Source organism: Caenorhabditis remanei, chromosome II (genome assembly GCF_010183535.1).
Source record: "Caenorhabditis remanei strain PX506 chromosome II, whole genome shotgun sequence".
Taxonomy (NCBI): Eukaryota; Metazoa; Nematoda; class Chromadorea; order Rhabditida; family Rhabditidae; genus Caenorhabditis; species Caenorhabditis remanei.
In genome coordinates this window covers 4,782,813-4,794,920 of record NC_071329.1, presented here as the reverse complement: position 1 = coordinate 4,794,920, position 12,108 = coordinate 4,782,813, and the positions used below count along the sequence as shown (strand labels likewise).

At 40.3% G+C, this 12,108-nt stretch overlaps 1 protein-coding gene across 1 annotated transcript; it reads left to right on the top strand.

Annotated features, from left to right (window-relative positions):
- Positions 1–3,034: 3,034 nt before the first annotated feature.
- GCK72_004555 (uncharacterized protein) lies at positions 3,035–11,609 on the top strand (the record flags this gene model as incomplete). Its single annotated transcript, XM_053724756.1, has 8 exons — positions 3,035–3,088; positions 5,279–5,369; positions 7,108–7,256; positions 7,306–7,665; positions 8,765–9,678; positions 10,513–10,685; positions 10,733–10,850; positions 11,411–11,609. The coding sequence occupies 8 exons, from the start codon at positions 3,035–3,037 to the stop codon at positions 11,607–11,609; spliced, it is 2,058 nt and encodes a 685-aa protein (XP_053588950.1).
- Between the last annotated feature and the right edge of the window lie 499 nt (positions 11,610–12,108).

Below are 12,108 nucleotides of genomic sequence, written 5' to 3'. Positions count from 1 at the left end.
ATAACGGTCACATATAGTAGTCGGAGGAGATATGGATGGATGCAACATGTTGTTCGCATAGTTAAATGGCCAATCATCGTTCTCGCTTCCCGTGGAGAAGTTGGGAGGGGGGATGAAGACGTTACGTAATATTCTGAAGGGGATTCTGGAGAGGGAACGGAAAAGAGAGAGAGAGAGGGAAAGGGAAAACGGAGGGGAAAGCCGTTATCCTGTCAAGAACTTTTTCACTTTTTAGATATACAAGTGAGAACTCCTGCTGAAAATATCTCAACGGCGTCTTTAGGAATGTGCTGAGACAGTAATAAGTATTGCGCCCTCTCAATTTTTTTGAAATTTCTCAATTTTTTCTGAAATTTTCGGCTGCACCTATTTAATATGTTCCGTCCTTGTTTCAAATGGAATCGGAGCTAGGTCTAACTCTCCAGAGCCGGATTTACTACGTTCAGCAGTGGAAATCATCAAGATTCAAAAACTTTACTCAATTTTAGCCCAAGAATTCTGAAATTCTTGTATCTTGGTTCATTTTGATCCTAGACAATTTTCGAGTACAGATTCAGAATTCTTACGCCTTCAGCTTTCCAACCGTACCGATTTCAACGTTTTTGGTTAACAATAGAGCACATTTGATCAGCTACAAAACTAAGCTCTCAAGTTCTCAAAATTTCTAATACTTTGTATCCCTTTGGAAACCTTTTTCCCCATACATTATTGTTCATTTTCAACCTGTTCTGAATTTCATACCAGATTCAGATTCCTCCAGGGTTCTAGTTATGTAAATCTCTTCTCGTGGCTTTCTATATAAGATTCTAGAATTTATTTCGTTTATTTTTATCATACTTGCAAACCGGGATGAAACGGGTCGACACGGGCTGGCGCGTAACTCGCTTCAAACTCAATATTAAGAGCTGAAAAATACCGTAAAAACTGTATTAAAGCGCTCTATTTTTCGAGCAGGTTTTCGTTGTCGTTCTATTAGAGGCTGTCGTTTGATTTTTCGAACGAAGTTCTAAAAGTCAGTCAGGTCCGATTTATGCAAATAAAAGTGAAATCAGAAGAAAAAACATGAAAAATTGATGAAAAAACAACGAAAATAGTCAAAAACAGGGTGTCGGTCTATTAGAGGCTGTCGCTCTATTTTTCGAAGCTTAATTTTGCTGTCGTTCTATTAGAGGTGTCGTTCTATTAAAGGTGTCACTCTAATACAGTTTTTACGGTATACCAAAATGTAGATCTTGACGAGTTTTATGATACTGACCTAATACGGGCCGGATGGCTATTCGTTAATGTGCCGCGGCCGGGCTAGAATGGCTTTTTGGTCATTTTCGCCTTTTTTGACACTTTTTCCCGACCCGCGGTTCATTAACGAACAGCCATCGGGCCGGTAGTAGGTCAGTGTCATAGAACTCGCTGAGACCTACATTTTGGTATATTTCTCAGCTCATAACATTGAGTTTGAAGCGAGTTACGCACCGGCCCGGTTTGCAAGTATGATTTTTATTTCAAGCAGAAATTTTCAGATTTTGAAGCTATCACATTCCCCAATAACCTAGATATTCCTCACCCAACAACATAGATCCATTTCATCTTTCTCTGCAACACAAATAATTTTCCTTCAAATTATGACACACTTGTTCCTCTCTCTGCCAGTTCCAACTTATCTCATCTGCCGATCTCAATTTCTCGGACACTTCTTCTTCTCTGCCAAAACACGGGGCGAAAATCGAAAAAGAAACAGTTGTTTTGGTCATTTTTCTCGCCCACGCCAGCCAACATTATTATCGGTCACTAGTTTCGCGCCCGTTTTAATTCGATCAACTCGTTAGATAAGAGAGAGAGGAGTATTGTTTTTTTTGGACCAGACACCGAAACTGTACTTCTCCAACCCCCCTTGCCAAAAAGGAGAAAGTTCTGGAAACTGGGGAGAAAATGAAGGGGGTCATTTTGGAGACGCGGCATTTCTTATTAATAATAGACATTTTCGCGCCTTCAAAGAAAAGAACAATTATATATTTCCGTAGCGGAGGGGGTATTGTTGTTTCTTTATTGGATAGGGAAGAGGAAGGTTAGGCTGCATCATAAAAGAGAAAATACCGAAAAAAAGAGAAAAAAAAAAGAATGTACTTGTCGGAACACAAGGGGGGACAAGGTTACTGGAGGGGTGAAAGAAAGAAATTTGACGGCTGGGGCGCCTGTGGCGCGTTTGAAGCTTAGATTACTGAGGATAGCGATAACAGACTGGGGTGTCGGGGGCGCTTTTTGGACCTAAGATGGCTAAGAGGCTGAAACTTTATAAAATGACGATTTGAGCATCGCTGGGGCGCCTGGGCGCGCGTTTGAAGCAATTGTCGCTGACTAGGGAATGTTCCAGACGTAACTTGGCCTTTCAAATTGGCTCACATCCTATAAGGTACTTCTGAACACGCTGATTCCGAATATGTGATCCAATTTTGCAGAACGCTTCACTGAACTGAGATATATGCATTTTACGTCATTTCTAGTGCAAAAAATCGAATTTTTCAAGAGGCATGATTTAAGCACTATGAGAAAGAAATCAGTGGCGCCTGGGACGCGTCTGAATATATTGAAATTTAGACATTTTTTAAATCAAGAAACCTTGAATATGTTACTAGTTTTAGAATATTTTGGCTATGCTTTGCAACTGTGTAACTATCTCTAAAATTACCCCAATAGTTTAATTTTTTCACATTTTTTTTATACAGAGCCACAGGGTATTTCCTAATAATTTCAATCGTTCATATCTAGAAAACCTTCATCTCTGGGAAAATGATAGTAACTACCAAATTTTTTAAATTTTAAGTGCTTTATGATGCAAATTTAAGATTTTTTGTAAAACATTAAAAAACGGTTCATTAGAACGCTTTTTCGCCAAAATAGGAAATTTTGTCTTCCAAATTTTGTTATTTTTACAAAAAATGCCTGTTACCAAATCCAATCTCTTATTGTTTTCCAGATGCCAGAATAGACACGCAGACGCTGAGTCCGCCTATCACAGATCGATTCAAATGTTTAACGAATGGATGTTGCGATCATCACGAATGGTGTCGGTTTTGGGCTTCAATTGGAGAGTGTAATGTGAGTTTTTCTGTTTTTTTGGAACTTTTTGAATTAGTAGGACACAAGGCTGTCGTACGGCCGGCAGCGGTCGGCCGCGGGCCAAAAAAGTTTTGGCACCAGTGGGGGTCGAACCCTGGTGGTCAGACTGGAACCAAAAAAAAGGGCCGCGGCCCTTCACGACCGGCCGCGATTTCTGACAGCCCTGGTAATATTGTGTTCTGAAAATACCTGCCCAGGTTTTTTTTGACCACTTAAAAACTCCATTTTTCCAACTAAAATTTTCGAATTTCCCCCTCAGTGACGTCCCTCCTCTCTCACTATTTCCCCCAAGTGACCAAAAAACTAGTAATCGTAAAAACGTGAAACCACTTTCTCCCTCCACTATCACCGAATTCCTCGTTTCCTAGAAATCAAAAATCTAATTTTCGAACAATTGAGAGGAATTTGAGCGTATTTTCGGAAATAAGTTTAAAAATAGTTCCTGAATGAATTAGGGGAGGAGGAAGGGTGTGGGGGTCAACTGATTTGATATGGGAATGAGTGAATCTTGAAAATGAAATGATTAGAATAGCGCTCGAAATGGGGCGTCCCCGATATTTTCCAGTCTTTTTGGAAAACAGTCAATTTTTATCGGGGAGTAGTCAAACTTTCACAGTGCCTGAAGACATAGCTGGGGACGCGATTTCCAAAGTTTCAAGAATGTCGGTTCATTTTCAACTGTTTTATGACAATCCGGGACGCGCGGGATGGGGACGCGGGACGTCCCACCGCGTCCCATTTCAAGCCCTAGATTAGAAAATAGGCTGATATTAGGGAATTGGGGGTCAGAACTGATATGAGAAGAGGGGGATGAACGCAACATCTTTGATAAGCAAGAATTTTGTGCACAAATTTTCAAAAACCCTAGCTTCAGTGTTTTGAGAAACATACAGTACCGTATAAAAAAAAGTTCTCATATAAATCAAAAATAGAGCTCCATTTTTGTAGTTACAACTTGTTTGTGCGGACACTCCCTGACAAGTTACATCTCGACATAGTAATTTCTTCCTCAAAAAAACCAATTTCAATGCAAAATAGTACAATTTTTGAGCTGATGTCTTGAAATGACAATAACTTGCTAGGGAGTGTCCGTACAAAAAAGTTGTCAACTACAAAAATGGAGCTCTATTTTTGATCTATATGTTTCATTAAAAATCCAATTGATGGGACAACAAGTATCACCATGACACACTCTCAAAGTTGGCCCGTTTCAACTGAAAAAAACCAAAACTTAATACACTTTTGAGCGGTACTTTAGATACCTTTAGAAAATGCAAACCGCAAATTCCGAAAACTTTGTTGTTTTTTTTTCAGATATATGTTAGGCCAGAGTTTTCTAAACGTTTCAAAAAAAATTCTGGAAAAATGCTCGATACACAACTTCACAAAACTGTTATTACTGAAATGTTGGAAAAATCAGATTCAGTACAGTGACGGTTTCTTTGTTCTAATCTGTTGTCGGACTGTTCTAACTTAAACCCCAAAAAATGTTTTATGAACAAAAATTCTGAAGCTGTGAAAATCAATATTATAACGATGACGGCACCTGTAGTTTTCTTCACTTTGGGATTCATTTTTGTAGTTGACAACTTTCTTGTACGGTAACAAATCTTTCTCAGAAATTGTGTAGTGGTTTTTCGTTTCAAATCTTGCATCTCAGATCATTTTTGTACTAGGATATACAAGTTTGAGCACAAGTTTAAGACCTGTGCTCAAACTCTAAGACCTGTGCACAAGACCTTCATTTTTGTAGATAATAACTTTTTTATACGGGCGGTCCCTAAAGAGTTTCAGCCGATCAACTTCCTAAAGTCCCTTTGCCGAAGTATAACTCTAATGTCAACTACAAAAATGAAACTTCAATATACACGAGGGAAAAGGGAAATTGGACTTCTGGGGCGCCTGGGGCGCGTTCGAAGCTTAGATCCCTGAGGACAGTCGGAAGCTTAAAAAAGAACCGTTGATAACAGACTGGGGTGTCGGCAGCGCGTTTCCGATCTGAGATGTGACTTCGAAAAAATTCTGCAAACTATTAGGTACAGTAATATCCTAGTCTAGTAAGCCTGTAAGCCTTCAATTGCTAACAAAAACCATCATGCATTTCCAGATGATTTAAATATCAAAAAATCTGTGTCTCTATCAATAACCCCATATCTTTTTCCAGGCCAACAAAGACTGGATGGCCGAAAACTGTCAATTGGCATGCGGAACTTGTACAGCACCACCGGCGCCACTGCTTCCTGTCACATCAACTGGTACGGAGTGGTTTTACCTTGAAATATTTTTCATTTTTTTATCTTTTTCTTTCTAGTGATGAGATATCAGGTGACCCCCATTGTTATCATTGTCATTTAAGGCTAGAAATGATAGAAATGACCATGAAATGTGAACAATGGGGTGCCTGCCACGGCACGCTCCGTTTTTGACCTACCTAATGATTAGAGGTGAAAGAAAATTGTTGGTATAAGTGATGAGTGTAATGAAACTGGCTTATTGCTAACAATCTTATTAGAGAAGAAGGGGGAAATTGTTAAAGTATAATCATACGGTAGAATGACTTCATGGAACATTTTACAACTTTAAACTAGAGAGATTTAGAATGAAGAAACAAGAAAAACCAGGTATTAGACAAGCGGGGATTAGACGGGGGACGGAGAAGAAGAAACGGATAATTTTGTGGCCGTTGGGGAGGGATTTTTTACAACTATATATGTGTATGTTGTAGAAATGTTTGGAAAAAGAGGGGTACAATGAAATTTTAGAAAATTCTGTTTCAAAAAGTGTAAGCTACACGGTAGGGGATTCTAAAAATTGCAAAAAATTCTGACCTAAGACTGAAAATGACATGCAAAATTGATCTGAAAGTTTGAATCCACCAATTTTGAACTAAAAAACGTCTAACTCTGGTCTTTTTGGTACTAGACCAAAGTTTAGAATGGATTTTGAATCCCCACGAATTCAGGGCTACAGTAGTTGAGGGAATTCATAGAATTACCTACCATGTAATAGACAGACACCAGTGTTGTTGGGAATTCCGACTTCCGACTTCCCACTTCCGACTTCCGGGGTTTTTTTTTTACTTCCAACTTCCGACTTCCGACTTCCGGATAAGAAATTTCACTTCCGACTTCCGACTTCCGGATAAGGAACTTTACTTCCGACTTCTGTCATTACATAACGGTGAAATTTCGGAAAAGTAAATTTCGCAGAAATACATGGAAAAATGGTCTAAAAGGACAGAAAATAGGCTTTTCTTCAGCCAAAAACTAATTTTCCACTGATTTTCGCGAATTTTATGAACTTTTTCTAGGAGTTTTTGAATCTTTGCGAAAAAATCTAATACCGAATTCCGACTTCCGGGTGTTTTTTTACTTCCGACTTCCGACTTCCGACTTCCGGATAAGAAATTTTACTTCCGACTTCCGACTTCCGACTTCCTAATTAGAAAAATCACCTCCAACTTCCGACTTCCGGATAAGAAAATATTCACTTCCCAACATCTCTGACAGACACCCAAATAGAGGTTCTGAAAAATAGATTTTCAGAAAATTGACTGAAATTCAAGTGGGGCGAAGTGTTCGAGCGCTAAATTTAATAACAGATTTTCTAAAATTTGCAAAAAATTTACCAAATCTAGAAGACCGTGTAACATTCTGAATTTTTTCGAACAAACTCCAAATTTTCCTCAAAAACGTTCCCATTTTTCCTAATTTTTACTTTTGATTTTTTACCTCTGCCGTGAAAAATAAACCGGAACCCTCTAATCGATCGGCAGGACCATGAGGAAAAAACAGGGTTAGGTTACTGTATTTTGTCACTGTAACAATGGTCAGTGTACTTTGTCAGTGTAGTTTGGTCACTGTGTCTAACAAACGTATGTATCTATAATCAAAAAATAGGTAATCTTGCCTCAAAACCGTGCAGATTAACTTTTGGATAGGTTCTGAAATTCAACAAGCCTGAATTCCATACTCTGACTTTTCGTATTTTCAGCTTCCTCCGCATTCCCAACCCAAGGAGGATTCTTCCAAACGACGACAGTATCCTCTGGCCCCACCACAACTGTCACCATCCCACCATCCAGTTTGACAGCGGTTAGCAGTTGTGAGAGAGTCAAGGACTCGATTGCACAGGCTTCAGAGGTACCTTATCTTCATAATGGATACTGTAACTTCACTTTTATGTTTCCAGCTCATGTCAATCTCCCGACTAATCAACCCAGTGGAAGACAACTTCGGCCGTAACATGCTCTCAATTGACGATATCACCAGAAGTGTCCCAACCGGGTGTGTCCCCCAACTATCCGATGTTGGAGTAGACTGCCGCAAGAGTCTCTGCTACCATCTCATGTACCGTACCCTTGATGGTACCTGTAATAACTTGGACAAGCCAATGCAAGGAGCAGCATTCCGCCGATTCAACAGACACTTCCCAGCTCAATATGATGATGGACGAGGGGAACCAATTTCATCGTTGAATAAGTCTAGACCATCTGCACGTGAAGCTAACAGAGTTATGTTGTCGTCGGCACAGTCGGTGGTTCATGATAAGGTAAGTAGGTCTCCATGGAAAATATTTTCAAAGCCGGATATTTCAAAACCCGGTTTCGAGTCGTCTCGGTTTTAAAACTTTCTAGTTTTGAAGCGTCCGTTTTGGATTACTTTAGACGGTCTGTGCTAACCCGTAAAATGTGGACAGTAGTCAGGAGAATCCAAAATTACACCGTCTTGTTTATTCCTAGTTTATAATGACCCCTTTTCAAAATGTTTCCTTTCGAAACTTCCTGAAATTCCAGACCGCTTGTTCTATAGATTCAACCCTGATTGGGTGAACATGGTTTTTTGAGAAATTAGTTTTTTAGTATTTCAGTCAGTAACATGATACAGTAAGCTTTGTAGACCTGATTATCTACCATGCTTGAATACTTGACCAACTCAAATTAGGTTACGGTAGATTGGATCCCAAACCACTTATTTCGCGTACCCTACCTTAGACAATCTAGTTTACCGTGTTTTTTGAAGTACTGTAGCGACTCTTAGTTGTCATTGTCAGAATACGCTGTTAAAAGGAAATTTAGAACATTAGGCGCTAGACGATCCCATAAATTGTTAGATCTACATCAGATCTCATCGGACTGAATGAGATCTTTAGACGCCTAGACCCTAGACCCTAGACCCTAGACCCTAGACCCTAGACCCTAAACCCTAGACCCTAGACCCTAGACCCTAGACCCTAGACCCTAGACCCTAGACCCTAGACCCTAGACCCTAGACCCTAGACCCTAGACCCTAGACCCTAGACCCTAGACCCTAGACCCTAGACCCTAGACCCTAGACCCTAGACCCTAGACCCTAGACCCTAGACCCTAGACCCTAGACCCTAGACCCTAGACCCTAGACCCTAGACCCTAGACCCTAGACCCTAGACCCTAGACCCTAGACCCTAGACCCTAGACCCTAGACCCTAGACCCTAGACCCTAGACCCTAGACCCTAGACCCTAGACCCTAGACCCTAGACCCTAGACCCTAGACCCTAGACCCTAGACCCTAGACCGACCAATCAAACAAAACCGTTTCAATTTAACAGCAACAATCAAAACCACATGACTAAGGTCACTATCTGATTTATTACACCTCTTCTAAATTTCAGTTCAACAACATGATGATGCAATGGGGACAATTCATGTCACACGACATGTCTAAAACAACACTCCAACCCTCTGCCAACTGCAAGACTTGTGACCCAGTACCGTCTAAGTGTATGCCAATTCCAATTGGAGAGAAAGACCCGAACCTCGGATTCAAGTCAAAGCAATGTCTAAAAGTGTCAAGATCCGCACCGATTTGTAGAGTGGAGCCAAGAGAACAACTCAATGAGAACACCGCCTATATTGATGGGTCTATGATCTACGGTAGCTCGCTGAAGGACCTACACAAGTTTAGAGATGGAAGAACTGGATTCCTCCGAGTTACCCGATTCAATAACCAAAATGTTCTTCCATTCGACCAGTCGAAATGCGCTAATAAGGATAAATGTACAGCCTCCTTCACTGCTGGAGATATCCGTGCCAACCTCTTCATCGGCTTGTCTTCTCTTCACATCATGTTCGCTAGAGAACATAACAGAATCGCTCAAAAACTCACCGAGCTCAACCCAACATGGAGTGGAGATAGAGTGTTCCAGGAAGCCAGGAAAATTGTTGGTGCCCAGATCCAAAATGTGCTTTATAAGGAGTACCTCCCTAAGCTGCTAGGAGTGTCATTTGACAAAGTGATCGGACCATACAAAGGATATGATACCAATGTGGATGCAACTATTGCTAATGAATTCACTACTTCTGCATTCCGTTTCGGTCACGGAATGATCGAGGAGTTCTACAAACGTGTAGATCTATCTGGAAACAATATCACTCATGGCGGATTCTTCTTCGGCGACGGAGTCTTCAAGTCCGGAAAAATTCTCTTCGAGGGAGGTGTCGACCCAATCATTCGTGGATTTATGACGACGGCCGTCAAACGACCGCATCGTATGACGCCGGCTATTACGGAAAAGATGTTTGGCAGGTATGTGTGTTGTGGATTTAATGAGAGGGAACAGAAATCTTATTTATTATTTATGGAATGATGGTATGTGGTGACAGGACGGAGTAATAAGGAATCAGGAAATTGGTCTAGGAAGAATGGAAATCTGACTGGAATCCTGAAAATTTGGGGACCCTTAAAATCAGAGTTGCAACGGGCCGGGCCGGGCCGAAATCAGAATTTCTCCGGCCTTCTATGAACGGACAGTTCCGATTTCATAGCTTTGACGGACACAGGCCGACGAAGTTTTTTCGTAAAAAACTGTTAGAACCGCATTTTTTGAGTTTTTTGACAAAAAAATGATTTTTCTACAGTACTTTTTAGAAATGTACCTTGAAAACGTGAGAACCTTGTGTTGCAGTCTTCCTTATCCAAGATTCGGACCGCCTAAAACTACTGTAGCTCACTCTGGAAAACTTTTCGAGTTGGGCTCTCAGGTCTGCAAGATAACTTATAGGTCAACATCTAGTTAAGGCTTAAAGTTAAAGAGAGCGTCATACAACATTCAAATTAAAATTCTGAAAGTTTTGGTTTTAAAGTCTTGAATTGAAAATCACCGACTAGCTGAAATTCTGAGAACTCTGAATTTATGTTAGCACTACACCGCCTCAATTTGAGTATTGCAATTTTCAAATTTTCAAATTGCCCATTTTTTTATTATCTCCGTATTGTTGATGCTTAGCGAATATGAACTGCAGATCTGCTGATCCAATGTAAAACTGTATTTCGACTCTGAGTTTTTTTGTTGAAAAATTAGGTTTACCGGTTCTAGGACATCATACTACTCACAAATACATAACACAATAATCTTTTCAGCACTGATCTCGGATCACTCAATATCCAACGTGGTCGTGACCACGGAATCCCGTCATACAACAAGATGCGTCAGTTCTGTGGCCTTAAGTTTGCCACGACGTTTGACGACTTTGGAGACATGATTTTGGACAGAAATTTGAGAGCCGGACTTGCAAGAAACTATAATACTACGAGTGAGTCTATCGCAGAGGAGACCCTAAAATTTCATTTTCATTTTCAGATGACGTTGACTTCTACGTCGGATCAATGTTGGAAGATCCAGTGATCGGAGGATTGGTTGGAACAACATTGAGTTGTGCAATCGGGGAGCAGTTCAAGAGGGCAAGAGATGGAGATAGGTAAGGGTTTCTAGGCAAAGAAATAATGAGAAGTTATGTCACCTCTACCCCAAGCTGCGTAAATCGACAATGATATGACTTATAATGTCCTCGCGGACTAACTCCCCAACATAGGATACCGTGACGGTAACGCCGCCACTGTTTTTTGTAAATCAACACAAATTTCCCCGTAAATCTACCCCTAGCAAAATCGACACTAGATTCTTCATAGATTCACTTTCGTAAACCGACACTCAAACCTTCGTAAATCCATTTTAGAGCTTTATAAAGCAGACTCACTTTTCAGTATTTATAAAAATATAGAGCATCTGGTGTGGCACCGTAACTTACAGTACCCCAATTTCTTATTCCAAACTCTGTCTCCAATCAGAACTGTCCGAAATAATACAGGTACGGATCAGAACCGTCAAATCTAGTTATAATAACGTTTGACTATCTTTATTCGGTTTTTGTTAATACCTGTTCTAATCCAGGCGGTTCCGATTCGGGTAGTCACTTTCCTTGTAAATCTACACTTTCTTTCCTCAGACACCGTAACCTACAGTACCCTCTCCTTCCAGATTCTACTACGAAAACCCTGGAATCTTCACACGCTCCCAAGTGGAAGAGATCAAAAAGTCGTCGCTATCCAGAATCATTTGCGACAACGCAGATAATTTCGAGTTGGTATCCCAAGACGCCTTCCTTCTACCGGGCACCAATTTGACTCCATGCAACAAGATTCCAGAAATGGATCTGACGAAATGGAGGGCTCTTTAAACTCAATAATATTGCTCAACTGCTCAAGACTCTTTTCTTTTTTTCTGAAAATATTCTTCCCCTCCTCATTCCCTTCTTCCTCATCCGAATTCTAGTCATCCCCTGGTCCCCCCTCCTCTTCAAAAAATGTATGTATGTTCAGATTTGCCATAGCACACCCAATTGTTTTGAATTCCTGAAAAAACTTTGTCCTTCTCCTCCCCCCAACTTGCTACTTCTGCTGCTACCCCCTTGAAAATTACCGGTTTTTTTTTTCTTTGAAAACTTTTTCTCTCAATTTGTTTTTTCTTTGTGACGCCCGTGTTTTGTCTGGTGATATATTTTGTGTGAAATCTACTTCCTAATAAATGAAATTTCAATTTCTTTTTTATCACAAAATAATAATAATGGAAATAAGTTTTAGTTTTTAGTGCCGGGGTTTTAAATTTTGAAAAACAAGGGCTTCAAAGAACGTCTTACAAGGGAAGTCTTTGGAGACGCCACTAAATTGTCTCAAACG